This window comes from Ctenocephalides felis, unplaced genomic scaffold, assembly GCF_003426905.1.
Source record: "Ctenocephalides felis isolate EL2017-DRISC unplaced genomic scaffold, ASM342690v1 CF-g0.4_SCAFFOLD_03157, whole genome shotgun sequence".
Taxonomy (NCBI): domain Eukaryota; kingdom Metazoa; phylum Arthropoda; class Insecta; order Siphonaptera; family Pulicidae; genus Ctenocephalides; species Ctenocephalides felis.
The window spans coordinates 1-20,902 of NW_020539311.1; the positions used below are offsets into that span (position 1 = coordinate 1).

Sequence of the window (20,902 nt, forward strand, 5' to 3'; positions counted from 1 at the left end):
ACTATGGGAATTAGCTTCCAGATTAAAAGTCTTAAAATTTTAAGATATTGAAAACAATATTAAATGATATTAGTACTGTAAACGATGATATACAAACTCATTCAGACAAGTACAAAATCTGCATCAAGGATTATCTAAGCTCATTTGCAATAAAACTCCGATAGAATAAAACTACTACCAGAGACAGAAAACGGTCTATTCTACATTAATCTTCAACCAGTAATTAAGACCTTTGCCTAATCACCGTCAGTTGTCAGATTATTTTGTGCTTTTATTTTTATTCATAAAGGTTCACTACTTGCTCTTTGCGGATAGTTGAAATGCTGAAATAATTATTATTTGATAAAAAAAAAATCATATTACACAACTTACCTTGCTCTTATACCCATTTCATTTCCATCGTTAACAGGAGCTCTCGTTTCTCCAAGAACCATTGTTTGCACTCCACAGCTGAATTCGAATTTTAATAGACCTTCTTTCAAATAAACAGTCATATAAGCATCGTCACCAACAGTAGCATGCAATAAAACTCCATCAGGAGCTAAAGTACGGGCCTGTACTTTCACATCGATACTTGGATTTGGGCCGTACAGGACCGAATCGGGCAAACGATGTGTCAAAAACGAAGTACCACCAAAAGCGGCTGTCGCAATATTTATTGGTCTTGAGCAGGTGCTGCCGTGGTATTTAAATGTACAAATGCACTGAAATAAAAGAAATAATTTATATGATAATAATTAATGTAATTGCAAAAGTTAATGCAATTTTAGTCAGAATTGAAACAATTACATGAAAGCGGTCTATATGAGTTGTATTATAATTACCATTAGACTAAAACCGTAATTACGAATATTATAAAGAATTGTAATGAACACCAATATTGGCTAAAGGTAAATAACTGGTACGATATTGAGCTTTTCCACCTATAACTAATGCCATAAAAAAGAAAACTAACAAACGATGAGTAGTTGAATAACAAATAATATTTTTCACATATTACACAAATATAAAAAACATTCAGGAAAAATGTAAGGAAAATTAAATTCGTAGGGTGTTGAGAGGAGCAGATTACACACATAGATGAGATACTTATAAGCTTTTTTTTTATAGCTGGTATAATTTGGAAAAAACTTCAAAATATTTAGCATTTTTAAGAAAACTGTAATCTTTATTCTTATTACTATACGCATGAAATGCATAGATTTAACCTTTACCTTTGCTCCCTCAGAAGTTGTTATACAAGTACCACCATTTTCGCAGAATAAATTTTTGCACTCGTTACCATATACAACCGTTGCTGTAGAAGTCGTCAAATCCAAATATGATGTAAAAGTTGAACTGATAGTTGACGAACTCGTCCAGGGCATTGTTGTGTCTGATTCGGTTGATGTCTGCCCTGGTCTCGCATCGGGTTCATCGGTGAAAAAATGAGATATATCAGTGACATTTAACAACCCTGAAGGAGTAGTGATAGTACTATCAGTTATTTCAGATGAAGTTGAAATAATAGTCGTAGTTTGAGGATCACTTGGCGAGAACGTAATTGTTGTAAATTCCGTCGTATGTTCCGTCGATTTATTAATTACTGACGATTGTGGTGCAAAAGTAGTTGGAAATATTATATTCGTAAAATCTTCCGTTGTGGTAGAAATTTCTTCGATTGTTCTTGGTTCGACAGTATCTTGTGCTTCATTGATTTTGTAGTGATATCAAACATATGGGTAGTGAGCTCTGTGCTAGTGGGTTCCGATGTAAAAGCTATTATTGTGGTTGGTATCTCTGTGGTCGGAATTTCTGTTGTTGTTGATAAAGATGTTGTTTCTATGATCGTAGTAGTTTCAGTTGTCGTAAAAGTTATAATTTCGGTAGTGGTTGTAGTTAAATTTGGCCGAACATAAGAACAATCCAATAAACCATAAGGCAGTTCTAAACATTCGCATAGAAGACCTGTAAATAAAGCCATGTGTGTATTAATAACTATATACTATTAGTTAAATCTGAGTTAAGCTTTGTGTTTAGAAATATAACATCTTTATATTTCTTGAAAGCTATGTTAGTGAGGAAGTACAATAAATATTTCTACGAATTCCCGAAAATCTGATTATGATAATTTCAAAAATATCTGTGGTTTCGCACGCACAATAAAAGCTATATCATTTCTTTTATATTTCCATATTGTATCCACATATAACATATAATTTGCCGAACTCCTTTCAGTCCATTAGCTATGAAATATGTATTTCGAAAAACAAAATAACGAAAAGTGAATAAAGTAAAAATGAATGCATAATAGAAAAAGTTAAAAGTTATAATTTAAAATTAATTTATTTATAAACCATGTTTTTTGAGTAGTTTTATGTTGTATTTGTTCGCAATGATGTTTTGTATTGTTTATTATAGTATTAAACTATTATAATGACCAAAAACGAAATAGAAAACATACTAGCTCCCAAAACGTGATAGATGCATGTCAGTGGCGTAACTATAGGGTGGCGTGGGTGGCAAAATGCCACGGGCCCCCGACCTAAGGGGGCCCCGACCCAGGAAATCGAGATTCGGAAATACCTTATAACATTGTACATAAATTTTATTTCATTTGAAACTTATATTTTTATTTTTTAAGTTTAAAGTCGGAGTTAATTATTCAACCAAACTTGCATCGAACTTACATTCGGCCGAATATTTAGTTAGTTAAAACCAAAGGAGTCGCCGCCTCACAGCGAAAGTATTTTAAGTGTTTTATCTTTTATGCGATAACGAGCTGCGATGGATCTGCATCGGAAAATCTTTAGTTTATATAATATATCAAGAATGAATTAATGAATTTATTATTGTATATATAATAATTTATACTTTATCGAATTTTAAGATAAAAAACAAACACGTGAAGAACTCTTTTCACAGCATCGACAGCAGGCCTTCGCGGGGCCTCGTATCAAAATTTGTTTCGGGGCCCCCTTAAGAGGAAATTTTTTATCACAAAATATAAAAATACATAAAATTAGAAGAATAGTTATTTATCATTCTAATTATTTTTCTATCTAATTTTCTATAATTTTCCGAGCTTTTCATAAATGATCCAGATAAAAATATTCTCCCCTTATTCGAAAAACTGAATTATTAAGTGATCTTTAGATTCTAAAGTTTCTGTCCCTAGGAACAATAGTGACAGGTCTGATAGACATTTATGTCCTAAAGTGTTTACGTATTTTTTCTTAGTTTTAATTTTGAATTTCGCCGTATTAGTGAAGCACATACAAAGTTTTAAAATCTTTTCAAAATATTTTGCAGCAGAAATAAATTCTTTTAAAGCATTAGCTTACAAGTTAAAGTTCAATACCGCTCGATAACTACGTCCAAGTCATTTATTTTTTGTATAAATCGTTAGTTTGCTTTAGATATTTCTTACGCTCGATGGGCCTCCCTGGCCCGTGGCCCTGTTTCAAGCCATTCTGAATCGAATGAGACCAAATTTGTAAAAAGTATATATGTGTTTGTGGGTGCGTGTGTGTGAACAGATTTTTTGAGAAATTTTTGCAGAAAAATGAAAAAATTTCCGTTCAAGTTTTAGTCCGCAAATGTTCGAAAGATATTGGTTGGGAATCGTGCTGATTAGTTTTTGGTAAAGATCGGCCGGGCCGTTTACTTGTAATAAAGTTTAAAAAGAAAAATTACGACGATTTTTTTTTGACGGTCATATTCATAGTTTTGTGGATCATACTAAAAATATTACGGACCTACGACAAGTCGTTTAATTTTAAAAATTCTTCAAAGTTTGCAAGAATTAGTATCGTTCTTTTGGCATTTGTCAAAATTAGACTTTTGATCGACGTTTTCTCAAAAATGCCTGAATCGTTTTCAGAAATGTATAAGCTTTTAGAGAAAACGTGTTCGTTCGTTTTCAATTATGTATAATAAATCCACTTGGAATACTTTTAATTACTCATAAATTAATTTATATTTTATTGATTAAGTCGATTAATTATATATATCGTGACGTTCATGTAACTTGCCGCAAGGCAAAATACCAATACCAACTAGTTAAATCATAAATTGTCATGAAGATCGAACGTCACTACTTAATCAATAAAATAAAGAAAATCAATAAAACAAGAAATTGTTAATGGAAGATTATGTAATAATTAAATTTAAGATTTAAAATTTTGTTTATTAAAAAAATACGTTTTTTAGTTTCCATTTATTCTAACGTTGAATATATTCACTAATATTTCATGTTTGATTTTCAATAAAAATTAAGTTTTGTGTATTTTTTGTTATTTTTATATTATTACAACTAAATTATAATTATACCTCTAAATCAATACTTGACTTTTCTGCCTTTTGTATAATTTTATAATTTAAAGCCATAAAATATAAATTAATCGAAGTTGGTTTGCTAATTGTGATAAAATTCATTAAAAATTGTTTTAGCCAGTAGAAAAACAGCGTGTAAATGACTATTCGCGTTTATTAAACAAAATTAGATAAATTAAAAATTGAGTACCACGATAGGGCCCCATCGAAAGACTTTGCCACGGGCCCCGGAGGGTCTAGTTACGCCACTGATGCATGTACCTACTTATTTCGAAAAAGAAATATTTTTGCATTTTTTGAACTTTCCGTAGTTGGATATATTTTTCGAAACTTAAGTATGAACTAAGTTAGGAATATTGAAATGCAAGTTTATCGTCGTTATTCTTGACCACAAGACTAGACAAGACAATTCATATTCATATGCTTTGCGTTTTTAAAAAACTTGCATCTTAGATGTTGTAGTATATATATACTTCATGATTTTTAATATTTCTTACGATTACGACAAAATTGTTCGGAATGGGATATTGCATATACATTTTTAATTATATCACTACCTAATGATAGATAGTCGAGTGATATCCTAGACAATAATAGAATATAATATATTTATAATGAATGATTAATCAGGTTTGGTGTGAAAATAAGTCACCATTGGTTGTCAAAATGGCGATTTTTGATAAAATCCAAAAATATTATCAAATACCAAGACATTTAGAATGTTTTGATATTTTTGTCGTAACTTCACGATATGTGTAAATAATGAATTGGGGCATAGATATTTAGGTTTAAGTGCTTAAATTCGCATAATGATTAGTTATCTAATAGTAAATAATAATAAAAATCAGAATGCAAGTTTAAAATTATTTTCTCTGAACTCACCAGATATGCCTTGTGGACAGGAGCATGTAAAACCATCTACTCCATCTATGCAGGTCCCTCCATTAATGCACCGAGGACCCAGTTGACATTCGTCATATTTTTGGTCGCATTTTTCGCCATGGTAATCAGGTACACAATAACAACGCGGATATCCGAATTCCATGAGACACAATGATCCATTGGAACATGGATTATCAGAACATTCCAGAACTGGTCGTTCGCAATCGTGTCCCGTGTAACCTATTTAAAATAATGGTCAAAATATTTTCTGCAGGATGATCAAGAAAGTCAAGTAAGTAGCATTGCTTGATGAGATATACTATTTTATTTCGTTAAAAATGTTGAAATTTCAATCTAATGCAATTATATTGTAAATGTTGACTTTGTTTAGTCGTATTCTTTGACTTATTATATAAGACGTTTATGTCATTTATCAAACATGCAAATTATTTAAAATATTTATTTTAACACTTTGGGGACGGCTGTCTGAACATACTCTGTTAGGCACAGACTATTTTATAAACAATGACTCAGTTTGCATCGAAAAGTTGAATAAATTACATATAGCAGTGATAAACTATATTGTATTTTGAAAATAATTTTAAGTTATTTTAGTAGTATTTTCAGCCTTTTTCTTTGCTATATGGTCTTTTTTTAATATTTAAAACGACCGAGGGCTTTTAAATATGGCAAAACGACTGGTAAATTTTGTGATTTAAGCAGTAGTGAAGATGAGTTTCAAATAGACATTCATACAGGCAAATTTTACGAAATTACTATTCGCACCGATGATAGTGATGAATGTGATGATGATATTATCCAACCAAAAAAAAGAAGAAGTTAGATAAAATAAATGAAGAGCGGGAAGACATTAGCGAATGTGCCGATTCTCCTTCAATAATCGAGTTTGACATACATCAACAAACACCCCGACTACAAATACCAAGCAATATAAGACATCCAATAGATTATTTTACCTTATATTTTACAAATGAATTATTAGCCAATATAATAGAAAAATAAACCATTATGGCAGCAAAAAAATTACCAAATATACTGACTAATCAGGATATTCTAAATGCGAGTGAAAGAAAAAGGGATTGTATTGCCTGTTCTAAGAGAAAAGCACCAGGAGGGAGGCATTTTATTGTAAAACATGTCAAAAGCAACCAGCTATGCATTTTGGAAATTGTTTTGACCGTCAACATTCTTTATAAAATGATCAAAAATAAATTATTATTATAAATGTATGTCCTTCAATGACCACAAATTTTTATCAAACAAATTGCATAACTTACACAATGAAATCAAGTTTATAGCCGGTAAAATAGATTGTTTTGAAATCGGTGCCGTCCCGAAAGTGTTAAATTCGAAACCAAAACGCTCATTAAAGCTTATTTAATAAGGAGATTTTTATGTTTTCCTTTACGAATTAAATATTCGTCGAAAAAAAATATTAAGAAATCAATGTCTCGAAGAATTTATATTTGATAATATAATATTACGTATTTATGAAAAATCAAGAAGTTTAATACCATACAATTTAGTTGCCAGATTTTTGGCTGAGTGGAGAGCGATTTAAACTTCAACAACGTGTCAATATAGCATGTCAAGGATATTCAGTACGCACGTATAGGCATATCGAACTAATATATAAACTCACAATTTGGTCACATCACGTAAAATTGTTAGATTGCGCACTTCAAATAGGTTATTTTTGCTTTTTTTCATTTTTTAACTTCCTGAAGAAGTTTATGCAGAAAAGTGAAAAATTGTTTGTCCACGCTTTAGCCCGCAATTCTGAATCGATTTCGAAAATTCAAAAATAATTCGAAAGATATTGGTTGGGAATCTACCTGATTAGTTTTTGGTAAATATCGGCCGGGCCGTTTTCTTGTAGTAAAGTGTTAAAAAATTTTTTCGACGATTTTCATGATTTTTTGATAGATAGATGATTTGATTTTGATTTGATAGATAGATGGCCTTCTAAATCATACCAAAATATTACGGCCCTACAATAAGTCGTTTAATTTTAAAAATTCGTCAAAGTTAGCAAAAATTGGTATCATTTTTTTGGCATTTGTCAAAATTAGAAGTTTCATCCACGTTTGCTCAAAAACGCCTGAACCGAATTCAGAAATTTCAAAACTATTTGATGTATCTCGATCAGAGTTTTCGTTTGTCAGTTTTATGCAACGACCTGCCGAGCCGTTTCTTTGTAATTTGAAAAAAAATTAAACGTTTTGTCCACATTCAAGCTCGTACTACCGAATCGATTTTAAAAAATCCAAAACTGTTCAAAATATATTAGTTGGGAATGAAACTGATTAGTTGAAAATCTACCGAGCCGTTTTCTTGTAAATAGTTGTTAAAAAAATTTAAGCCGATTTTTATGGAACTTTTTTTGGTGATAAATATCATGGTCTTATAGTAATTGGTAATACTGAAGTATTACGGCCTTACGACAAGTAGTTTAAAAATTCATCAAAGTTTGAGAAAATGAGTCGTTTTTTTGACGTTTGTTAAAATTAAAATTAGACAATTTACTTGGTATAACGATGGAGTACTTAGACTTAATGAACATACTAAAAAATTAAAGTTCTACGGAAACTGGTTCAAATTAATGTGTAGTGGTTATCACATCTGTTTTACACGCAGAAGGCCGCCGGTTCGATCCCGGCCAAATATTTAAAACAAATTAAATTGCATTTTTTTAAATATATTGTAGAATTCGATATTCAATTCATTTATTTGATTTGCTTTAGTACGCATATAGTATACTAAATATATTTAGTATACTATATGCTTACCAAAGCAAATTAAATAGAATGAATTGAATATCAAATTCTACAACATATTTAAAAAAAATGCAATTTAATTTGTTTCAAACAAAACTAGAATGTTTTATGAAAAACTTACCAATGTAGCATGCGCAAGCATAATCTGCAAGTTTATCTACACAAACACCTCCATTTTGACAAGGATTAGAAGCGCATTCATCTATTTCCAATTCGCAAAGACTTCCTTGCCATCCTAAAATAAAAATTTATAATAAAGAATCAAACTGACTTTCAAAATACATAAAACTCAAAAGTAATTGAAAGTTCATCAACCTTCAATGGCAAATTCATAGTTCAGGTATTATTATATGCCAATTTTCTTAAGTTAACTATTTTAAATAATTATGAGTGTTATTTCATTTTGATTCTAAATTACTATTTTATTACAAAACATTTGTGAAACATAATGTGATTGATACCTGGTTGACAATCGCAATAAAATTCTAATCCTGGACCTTCAACACATTTTCCTCCATTGCGACATCTTGCAGAGCCTGTAGCATTACAAACGGCCACATCTTGTTCGCAACGGGTTCCCAAAAATCCAGGGCCGCATTGACATCGGTAACCATTTGCAAAATCCCAGCAAGTCCCATTATTTAAGCAAGGATTCGATAAACATTCGTCAATGTTTACGGAACAGTCATCACCTGGCATTGGATATTTTACGATTTTATTTAGTTATAAGAAAGAGAAACTACGGGAAGTTAATTAAAAACTAGTTGATTTGCAAGATTGCAAGTTACATGAACTTCCCAATATGTGTAAATAATCGACTAAATCCATGATAAATAAATTAATTTATGTGTGATTAAAAGTATTCAGAGTGGACATAACTCGGAGTATTTTCCAAAAGCAAATTTTCCCAAATCAATAATTTTTATAATTGAACTAGTTTCCGAAGGACTTTAATGGTATAGTAATTAAGACTGAGTGCTCTATCGTTAAACCAAGTAAATCGTCTAATTTTTTTTAACAAACGTCAGAAAAACTACTCATTTTCTCAAACTTCGATGAATTTTTTAAATTAAACTACTAGTCATAAGCCCGTAATATTTCTGTAAGTTCTATAAGATCATGATATATATCGCCAAAAAAGTTCCATAAAAATCGGCTTAATTTTGTTTCAACGGTTAATTACAAGAAAATGGGTCGGTAGATTTTCACCTAAAACTAATCAGTATCATTCCAAATTAATATCTTTCGAACAGTTTTGGTTTTTTTAAAATCGATTCGGTAGTATGAGCTTAAATGTGGACGAAAAGTTTAACACTTCTTCCCAAGTTACAAAAAAACGGCAGATCGGCATTGAGATACATCAAATGGTTTTCAAATTTCTGAAATCGGTTCAAGCGCTTTGGAGCAAACGTCGATCAAAAATCTATTTTTGACAAATGCCAAAAAACGATTCTAATTTTTGCAAACTTTGACGAATTTTTAAAGTTAAACGAGTTGTCGTAGGGCCGTAATATTTCAGTATTCGTCAAAAAAAAATTCATACAAATCGTCGAAAAAAATTTTTTTAACACTTTAATACAAGAAAACGGCCCGGCCGATCTGTACCAAAAACTAATTAGCACGATTCCCAACCAATTTAAGTGAAAATAAATACATCATATAACAATTTTGAATGATGTTTACTAGTAATATGATAATACTCGTGATGCACACATTTATTAATATGTCAACCATTATAGTTTGGGCGTATCGGACTTCCGTTGCATTTGTACGGATTTACACCTAGGTCGCGCGTAAAGAAGTTTTACTTCAAAAAAACTAATTTTTAATAGTACCGAAAATGTTCGATAACTTCAGTCCCATGATAAAAACTTTTTGAATTAATAAATGTAAAATTTTGACTTTCATTGTTACACTCGTTTGTAAATTTACATGTTTTTAAATTAAAATTATAAGTTTTGAATTGAGACCTGTGAATCCATCGGGGCACGAGCAATTGTATTGAGCAACTCCGTCGATACACGTACCACCATTTTTGCATGGTGAAGACCAACACTCATCCCAATTGGTTTGGCACTGCACTCCCGTATATCCATCGATGCAGAAACAAGCATACGTACTGCAAATGATAATAAAATACTTGTTTTTAAAATTTTTTGAATGATGAAAAACCTTTTGTGTAGGCGTAGAAATTTTTTTTTTATTTTTTTATTTATTTATTGTTTGAACAGCAATCAGAACTCCTATATGTTCTATAAGCTGTTGGTTAACGACTTAATACTACTTTATTTCATGAGAGGCAATCCATCGATTAACCATTCTCTTATGTGTGGGATATTTTTGATATTAGCTCTTACGTCTAATAGTTGCATATGATTGGATGTTGCAGCTATGTCCACGAAGGACGATTTCCACTTGGAATTATATTGTGGTCTATAATCCCAAGTGGAAATTTGACATCAAAGCTGCCTGATGTCGGGCTACGGCGGTAGCGGGAATCAATCCAGCGAACCTGGAACTAGTTGGTGCTAGCCCACGCGTAGAAAAATGATTTTCTAAAAAAAAAATTTCTAAAAACCTTGCAAAATTAATGAAGATGCAAATTATTTGCAACAATAAAATTATTGAAATATTTCATATATTATATAATTTTTACTCTTCTCAAAATATCTATTTCAATTAAAAATTTATTTGTTTGCAACTGTGAATGCAGTTGTTATTATATCCTGACTTATTTATAATAACATAAATACCAAACTGTATAAAAGACAGTAGTGCAATTATGCTATTTATTATGCAATTTATTTTCGTTGATTAATTGGTATAAGAAAGTTTCGAACAATGAAAATTAATATAAGGTTTTCAATGATAAATATTAAAAAAATATGCTATAAAAATTTTAAGTTTTATTTAAATAATTATTTATGATTTGATAAAATTTGAATAATTCATTTGAATAATTACTTATGATTTGCAATAAAACTATGATACAACCAAAATTTATATCACATGTAACTACTTTAATGATTTTTAAATACATTTGTCTATTATGAATTTTATCACTGACCTGTTTAAATCATCTAGACAAACTCCGAATAAACATGGATTGCTAAGACAAGCAAATCCAGCCCTTGTTCCAGGAGCCCAATACAAACATGATATTGCAATTACTAGGGCCGCAATAGGTACCGCGCTACCGGGCGCCCGCATCTTTTGAACTATTGAACCGCATTACCCGCACTGAAAAAAATAGTAAAACAAACTGATTACTAAAAAACTAAACTTGTAATAGAAGTACATTATAGTATTTTTTTTTAATTCTTTGAATCGCAATAAAAACTATTCTCAGTGTTCTATTGTGATATTTTTTCCTGCGTTCTAGCCTTATTCGAAGGTAACTCAATTTGTTTGTTGTTTGGGTTTGTTTCTCATCGCGCTAAATTGTTTTTACAGTTTTCAGCGAGATGTGATCTCCGGGAAAGCTATTTTCACATGTAAAAAGTTTTGTGTCTACTTCTTTAAAACCGGATTACTGTCGTTTGATATCAGGTTGTAGGTAGCGAGAGATTTGAACTTGACATCTTGTGGAGTCACTTACGACGAATGCTTCATAACACAATGAACTTATATTTTTTTATTAATTAAATTATTATTAAAATTAAATATTATTAAAATAAATAGACACATACTTTACTCAATTTTAACTACAATTTTCTATTAAAATGCATACTTTTATGACTTTCTTGTATTAAAATCCTATTTTACAAACTTTATTACTGTAATGCAATGCAATAATCATACAGGGTAGAGCGGGGATCAAAGGCCCGCGGGTATAAAGGTTCACTCACGATATCTCAAAAAACTGTAAAGTTAAGAATTTTTTAACAATATTTGAAATTAGACGAAGAAAGATGTATAACCCGTCATCGCCTTGATTTTTACGACGATGCTATCGGGAGGAAAACGTTAATGTATAGAAATCCATAACAAAAGTATTTTCCTTCGTTGTTATTTGTTTTGGTTGCGACCACTGTTGCTTTTGGACGAGACCTTAATATAATACCCAAGTATATGTTTTTTAATTGTTTTATAAGTTGTATTGTTGATTTTTAGTAAGATTCAACAACGTTTTTATACAATCTCTATAAAACTTTGAACCTGGTTGGGGTAACATAGACCAATTGTACATTTACCCTGGTCAAGGTAATTTACTGTGTTATCTCTGTAAAAAAAAATTCGCCCATGACGTTTATACTTTGCATTGATTGAACAATGTAGTTATTATTTTGTAAAAATCCTTTAAAATTAAAATAAAACATTGGACCTATTTGTCTTCTGGCCGTCACAATTTTTCCGCATATGGGGTAAAATGGACCAGGTTACAAATTAAAAAAAACACGAAACACATTTCTTTCACGAATTTTTACTGAGCATAGTCAGATAGTTATTTGTTTAATATGTATTATTTGTTGTGATTAATTGATTTGCTTGTAAACAATACAATTGCTCAAAGTCAAATTGGGACTTTGTGCCGGGCCCTACCGTAATAAATTACAGAAAAAATCATTTTTTGTATTTAAGAAAAATCGAAACTAATAGTAAAGTTAAATACCTTCAGTACGATTCTTCTTAACATTTCACAGAAAATATGTGTTTGGGAAAAAATGAATCAATTTTTGTTTTCATTCTGACCAATTGGAATTTCTCTACTTATTTGAATCAAGTGTTATCAGGATATTTGTGTATATAAACTAAAAGCAAATTGGACCATATTATTATTACATGTATATATATATATATATATATATATATATATCAAATAAATGCAATAATATTGAATGCATGAGCGATTCGTAACGAGCTATGAAACCAATTACTTATGGTTATGTTCAGCTATAACCGTAAACTTGGAATGTCCAGCAAACTGTAACAGCATTAGCATCATATCCGGATTTAAAAATTTATCTATAGAGTGATACTTGTATTTCATACTTTTTTAATTTTATCGTACAGCAAGTAACGGATGATTTAAGCTAGCAGAAATGAGCCATATCATATCAGCGAATAAATGAGATTTGACAATGTAACAATGGTAGATTGAAGTTTTGGTTTTACTTTTCATAAGTCATTTGCTAGATTCAATACCGACCTCGAACAACTTGATATCAAGAAGTGGTGTTTTAACTTAAAAATATAAATTTAATGTATACTGTGAAAACAGCCCTTATCGTCCATTGCTGCATCGAAATAAAAATTCTGTATTAATATTAGAAAATTTAAATTGGGTTGTCTTCTAAAATATCTACATAGTTTTTAAGTATTAACATAACAGCTCATGAGACTCTTAAGTTCCTATTGTTGCTGAAATAAAGTAAACATATATGATATTATATAAATCTAATGAATGAATGATGTATGGAACTTATTTTTCAATTTGTTAACCAATATACCAATACAGTGAAAATAGCCCTAATACCGTGAAAATAGCCCTAATCCGGTATTACTGCATCCCAGGGCATATATGCGGTGAAGTATACTTCACCCTGTTGCAGAAATTGTACTAATAATTTATAATAATTCATCTTATAGCACAACAGCTTATAGGACTCGTAGTTCCGATTTGCTGTTCAAAATAATAAAAAAATATAAAAATAAAATTGCTTATTTATTCTTTAATATTAATATAAAATTTATCATTTAACTTGAAAACGTTAAATATAATTAATATAAAACTACAAAATGAAATTTTCTTGTTTTTAGTATTCGCTCTCAAAATCATTTTTCTCTCAGAACGCGTTTGATAAAATTAAATCCAACTCTACCACTATTTGCAAATTTTACTGCGATTATCACACCTTTAGATGCCGTCTTAACCAAGGACGTCTGATCGTCAGAAAGTGATTTTCTGTCCTCTAGCTCTCAATCTTGAACTAGAAAGAACAACTTGACACAGTGACGAGGCATGCAGATAATTATTATATTTTTTACTATTTTAAACTTTCAGAAGGAGAAGTTTATGATTTTGTCAGAAAATCTGCTCTTTTGATATTTTTCTAACGTTTCAAGCCATTCTGAATCTATATCAGAATTGGAAACTGTATTCGTGTGTGAGTCGATTTTCGACCTTTCTGATTTAACAAAAGAGCCGTGCCAAAAATTGCAAAAAAAGTGTGTAACTTTTCGTACACGTTTTTGCAAAAAAATCTTGAAATAAATTTGACAATTTGTATGAAGAACAAATGTTGAACAATTTTGTTTTACGTTTTTAAAGAAATTTAACGTGGCGATGGTCCATATGAATATCCTAAATTATCATAGTCCAGCGAAAAGTCGTTGAATTATAAAAAAGTATTGAGGTTTGGAATAATGGGCCAAACATGTATTTGTGCGATGTAAATAATATAACTAGTGGTGCATGGCATTATGCCTTAAAGCAAATTGCTGAAACTTTTCGTACCGTAATGAAATATTCGATGCATATTAAATTTCTTCAAATAGATTATTATAAATACTGTAACTCAGTCTGCATCGAGCATTCGTGCGATACACATCGGTAAATAAAATTATATAATCTGATAAGAGCGAGTAAGTCAGTAAGTGAACAATGGAGTCCGGCCAGTACGGCCAGGAGAGTGACGACGATGACAGTGGTCATCATGATTTTGAGGATTGTGAACTGAATCCAGTTGATAACAGAATTACGTCAATAGAAGAGTTTGAATACGAAATGGATGACATTAGTGATTATGAAATAAATGATTTGGATAATAATATTAATGAAACAAAAGTTAGTGAAATTAATTTAGTGAAAAATTGTGAATATAAAAAAAGTAATAAGAAAAGTATTAAAAAGGGAGTAATAGATTTTAGAAAGAAAAGAAGATTGTTAAGTAATAAAATATTTGATAAGAATCGCGAAAAGTTAAGTGTGATAAGGAAAAAAGGTGAAATTGAAGTACAAGTTAACAAAACACGTTTAGAGAAAACTAATAATGATGGAATTAATGAAAACGATGTAAATATCGATTGGGCAAGTGAAGTAAATGAAGAAATGGATAGTAACTTAAATAAAAAAACTTATGAAGAGGAGTTTTTCTATTATGATGAAAGGAGCGAAGGTCCATTTGTTATATATGCAGAATCAAAAGATAAAAATTTAGGTAGACTACATCCAATGGCGTTAGGAAGAATTTTACATACAAAAGTGTCAAGTGTTAGTAATAAGATAAGTAATGTTGTAGCTATAGGTATAAATAAAATAAAGATATGTTTTAATGATTGGAAGAGTGCTAATACAGTGGTAAAACAGAAATTACTGGACGAGTATAATATTAAAACTTATATTCCGAAGCATAAAACTACGAGAATTGGTATTATATTTAATGTAGACCCAGAGATTGAAGAAGATGAAATCATGAGTTGCATTAAAACGGATGTTGAAATTATTAAAGTGAAGTGTATTAAAAATAAAAAGGCATATAACAGCAGTTATAAAACACAAAGAGTAAAGATTTGGTTCAGGGGCAGCTATCTTCCAGAAAATGTATTTATTCATTCAGTGGCTTGCGAGGTTCAACCTTTTATTGAAAATGTTATACAGTGCCACAAATGCTGGAGGTTCGGCCATTTTAGGATTCAGTGCCAGGGCAGGCAAAGATGCAGAAAATGCTCGGATGAACATGATGTAAAAGAATGTGTGAGTCAATTAGAAATATGTGCTTTATGTCGAAATAATCATCAAGCGAATGATAGAAATTGTCAAACGTATTTATATAATAAAAAATTGAAGGAGCTGAAAGCATATCAGAATATTTCTATAAGTGAAGCTAAGCAAATACTGCGTAAGAGAACATATGCAGATATAGTACAGACCAAATTTTATAACAGAGATTATCAAAATGTATTTCCTTCATTAATTAAACAGTCAGAGAATCAATTAAACAGATTTAATAATAACAAGTTTGAAATGTTAAATCATATAAAAGAAAAAGAAATAGAAATTAATGAAGAAAATATATTGAAAATTAGAAAACCTAAGCGCACGACATTTAGAATTGAAGGAGGACAAAAAAGAATAAATTCGGAAGAATACAAGGAAAGGAGAAAGGAATTAACGAAATATAATAGTGAAGAAAATAACCCAAATAAAAATGAAGATGAGAAAGAAAAAAAAAAGAAGATGAAGCAACAATTCAAAGAAATTTTTAACAAAATAAGGCAAAGATTAAGTTTTAATAAAGAGATAAACACAGATAATATATGGACAGCCCTGGAAGAAGAAATAGAATCATTGTGTACTGAAAAAGCAAAGATGGAAACTAATAAATTAGGTAATGTTATTGAAGATACAGGTACGGAATAATAGTTTGAAATAGAATAAATTCAACAACAAAAGAAAGTTTACAAATTTTTATATATTAACATAAATTAAGGTTAATGAGTACAGGGAAAATGTGCAAAAGAAAATTATACAATCACAATTACAATTTATTTTATGGAAACAAATATTCTACAATTCAACTGTAGGTCTTTGATACATAACAAAAGTAGTATTGAGCATTTCTTATTTGAAAACAAAGTACATATTGCTACATTTTCAGAAACATGGTTGAAGAGCGATAGGAAATTTTCGCTCAGGGGATATAAGACTGTGCGCTGTGACAGAAAGGATGGGTATGGTGGTACTGCAATTCTAGTTAAGGATAAAATAATTATAAATAAAGTGTTAGCTTTTAATATGGGAACAATTGATATAAATAAATTCCAAATATCTGGTATAGAATTTTGTGCAGGAAAACAACAACTATCTATAATTTCGGTATATATTGTACCTAACTATAATATTTCCGTTAGTCAATGGAATGATTTATTAAGTCAGATTTCCAAACCTTACATAATCTGTGGTGACTTTAACGCTCATCATATGGCATGGGGGTGTAATTGGAATGATAAGTTTGGCAATAACTTATTGGAAGTTATTAATGATAACAATTTAATTATATTAAATGACGGGAATCCGACTTTGAATTTTAAGAATAGTTCGACAGTAGTAGACATTACATTGTGTACTCACGAGGTGGCACATAAAATTGTATGGAATGTCAGGAAATATTCTCTTGGATCTGATCACTATCCAATAATTATGCAACTAAAAGAATCACCTATTATAAATAGAACTAAGGAATATTGGAACTGCAAAGCTGCCGACTGGACAAAATACCAAAAAGTAATTGAGTATTACTCAAATGATTTTGTAGTAAATGACCCGGTTGTTGCTTATACAGAATTTATGAACATAATCAATATTGCAGCGGAGAAAAGTATACCAAAAAAGAGAATATGTTCCAATATTAAACACTTTAAACCTATTTGGTGGGATAATGAGTGCGACGAACTTATTAGGAAAAGAAGAGATGCAGAAAAAAATTATAGGCAGAAATCTAACTACCATAATTATTTAATATATAAAAATATTAATGCTGAAATCAGAACGATATTCAGCAGAAAGAAGAGAGATAGTTGGCATGAATATACGAATAATATCAAACCAAATACGTCTACCAGGGAAGTATTTAGAACAATTAAATGTTTGAAAAAATATATAGAACCTGAAAATTTACAAGAAAACGTTAACCCAAGTATGATTGATAATATTATTGATTCTTATGCTCCATCTAGTGTTAAAAATGATTATTTCAATGTCGATAAAAAGGTTTTTGGACGCGAAACATTCCTATTAGTGAAACCTTTTACATTGTGGGAATTAGAAATTGCTTTAATTAAAGGTACCGATACCGCACCAGGTATGGATGGAATATTTTATTCTATGCTCATAAACTTGCCAATGGTGGCAAAAGAGATTTTACTCAAATTGTTTAATAAAGTATGGACAAATCCGGAAGTAATTGGGGCCTGGAATAAGTATATTACAATTTTAATCAAAAAACCTAATAAAGATGCGAATGAGATCTCCGCGTATAGACCGATTTCTCTTGCATCCTGTGTTTCAAAGGTAAAGGACAGAATGATTAAAAGAAGACTGGAGTGGTGGAGTGAAAAATATGGAATTCTACCAAAAAGTCAATTTGGCTTTAGGAAGGGTATGGGAACACAGGATAGTTTAAGTAATTTTATTAGTGACTTATATAAATCCTTTGCGAAAAATAAGTATGTTGTGGCACTTTTTAGTGACATCAAGGGTGCATACGATAATGTTTTACCTAAAACATTATCAGAAGCTATGTCAAAGATTGGATTACCATGTAATTTTATTAGGGCAGTTACTAATAATATCTTTGAAAGGGAATTATATTTTAGAATAAATGGTAAAATAATTGGTCCAAGAAAAATATATAAAGGATTACCACAAGGAGGTATTTTAAGCCCTTTATTATATGCGATATACGTAAGAGATATAGAAGGGATCTTGGAGCCAGAAACAAAAATTTTGCAGTATGCGGACGATGTGGTTATTTATGTAGAAAAAGCAAGCCTGCAAGAAGCTTGTGAGGTAATGAGTAAGAATATTGATCGCTTTCATGTGTGGCTGGAAGAGAAAGGTCTGGAATTATCAGATAATAAAAGTTCAATTGGTATTTATACAAGACACAGAAATATTAATCATGTGGATAAGATAAATAGTAAATATCACATCATTAAAGTACAAAAATATAACAAATTCTTAGGGGTTATATTTGATCAAAAGTTATCTTTCAAACAACACATGGATTATGTGATTAAAAGAGTAGAAAAAAGAATAAATATTTTGAGAATGACGAATGGTACATGGTGGGGATCACACCCTATTACGTCCTTGAATCTTTATAAAACACTAATAAGACCCATTTTTGATTATGGATGTATTTCATTTAATAATTCGATTTACTGTAGGGTATTGGACAAAGTTCAATATAACTGTTTGAGAATTTGTATGGGGGCTATGCGATCCACTCCCACTAATGCCCTTTTGGTGGAAAGTGGGGAGATGCCTTTATACCTAAGACGACAGTTCATTTGTGACAAATTCATACTTAAAAAAAAATAATAATACAGGATAATCAAATTATAGACAAAGTAGGTAAAATTTCAATAGATACTACAATATATAAGTATTGGCAAAAGCGAAAAAAACCATGCCTAGTTAATAGCTATTTGTATGTAAATAAAATAAAAGAGGAAGGTATTAATTATACAAAACACCCATATTATAATACACTTTATCTGGATATATATAGCATTTCTGATGATATTTTTAATATAAACATGGCAAAAATAAGAGATTACAATGTAATTTACACTGATGGATCTAAGCTTGATCAGAAAGTGGGTTGCGCAATATATTTGGAAAATTTGAACATTAAGTTGGGATATAAACTGCCTGATTTTGCTTCAATTTTTACTGCGGAAATTTTTGCTATTAAAAAGGCAATAGAGTTAATTCAAAGGCACAAAATAATGAAGACAGTTATATTCACCGACAGTAAAAGTAGTATAGAAACTCTACAAAATTTATACAACAAAACTCAGACATCAGATATATTGTTCTATGAAGTGTGGTTCGATATTATTAGGCTGATGAGAATAGGGTATACCATTAAAATAATATGGATTAAGGCTCACTCAGGAATCAAAGGAAATGAAATAGCTGATAAATTAGCAAAACAAGCAACAAAAAATGGATCTATTATGCATGTAGCAACATACAAGGATTATGTAAAACGGTGTAAAAATAGAAATTTTAAAGAGTGGCAAAAAGTATGGATCGATCCAAATGAGACTAGAGGGGCCTATTATAGAATATGCAATCCAGCAGTGGGAAGCAGAATGTGGCAAGAAAGTTTCAAATTCGAGGATAGAAGAACCTTAGTAACATTAACGAGGTTAAGATTAAACCATGGAAGCTTTCCATCACACCTGCATCGGATAGGTGTTGCAGCTTCGAATGTATGTAGGTGTGGTAAAGCAGTTGGAAGTAGTGAACATTTAATATTGGAGTGTGGACTGTTTGAGAAGAACAGACAAGATATGTTGAATAAGCTGCATGAGTGTAGTTGCATAGAAAAACCAGTTAATTTAGTTACAATATTAAGAAGTGTAAAGTGCTATAGTATTTTGGTTAATTTTATTAGATTAAGTGGTATAAATATATAATTACTGTCTATTGTTAATATAATAATGTATGTGGCTGTATTGTTATTAGAGGCCAAATAAAATAAAATAAAAAAAAAATACTGTAACTTTCATTATTCGTATTTTATATAAAACATATAAGAGCATATAAATTGCACGACGACGTTTATATAGGTTTACATAAATAGTAAATAAAGAATAAAGAAAACTTAATGCAGCTGAGTTAAAATTAAGGATCATGACTCATATTTCTAAAAATCACAAAATGAATTGCTTAGTTAAAATTGTTTATGAAGAATATAAGTGAGCTTCAGAATATTAGTTAAAATTAAAATTTAAAATCGAATTATTTTCAATAACCTTCCTCAAAAACTGATCGTTTCTTACACTGTCAACACAAGCAATGTCATTGAATTATTCAAGTCAAATGCTTCGTTCTCACATTTTTCGCGCATTTAGCTCTATATCTTCGAAACAGCTTCACCTGCCTTTGCCAAAACCTAATACCCACATCCTCCCATCATTGCAAAATGAATATTTTTTGAATCATTGGATGATCTGTTCTCTTAAAAACTTAATTTATTTTTTCTGTACTTTTTGCTCCGTATCTCCTAAACGGCTAGACCTGTCTTTGCCAAAAAACTAATCAGCAACGTCTCCCTATCAATAGATATTGAATGCGTTTTTGATTATTCAAACTTGCGCTCGAAATCGTGGACGAAAAATTGTATCCATGCATACATACACACATTCCAAAAGGTATGTCAAAATGTTCAGAA

General features: G+C 30.4%; 2 protein-coding genes across 2 annotated transcripts; one reads left to right on the forward strand and one right to left on the reverse strand.

Moving 5' to 3' along the window:
- Positions 1–372: 372 nt before the first annotated feature.
- On the reverse strand, positions 373–11,204 carry LOC113381880 (protein eyes shut-like; the record flags this gene model as incomplete). The annotated part of the gene is made up of 7 exons (XM_026620533.1): positions 11,062–11,204; positions 9,965–10,113; positions 8,456–8,686; positions 8,116–8,229; positions 5,197–5,436; positions 1,215–1,687; positions 373–704 (listed from the first exon to the last, which is right to left on the reverse strand). Coding segments are annotated over exons 1-7 (1,682 nt in total), but the record flags the coding sequence as incomplete, so codon positions are not given.
- Positions 11,205–19,256: 8,052 nt separating this feature from the next.
- Positions 19,257–20,087, forward strand: LOC113381881 (the record flags this gene model as incomplete). Its single annotated transcript, XM_026620534.1, has 1 exon — positions 19,257–20,087. A coding segment is annotated over exon 1 (831 nt), but the record flags the coding sequence as incomplete, so codon positions are not given.
- Positions 20,088–20,902: the final 815 nt, after the last annotated feature.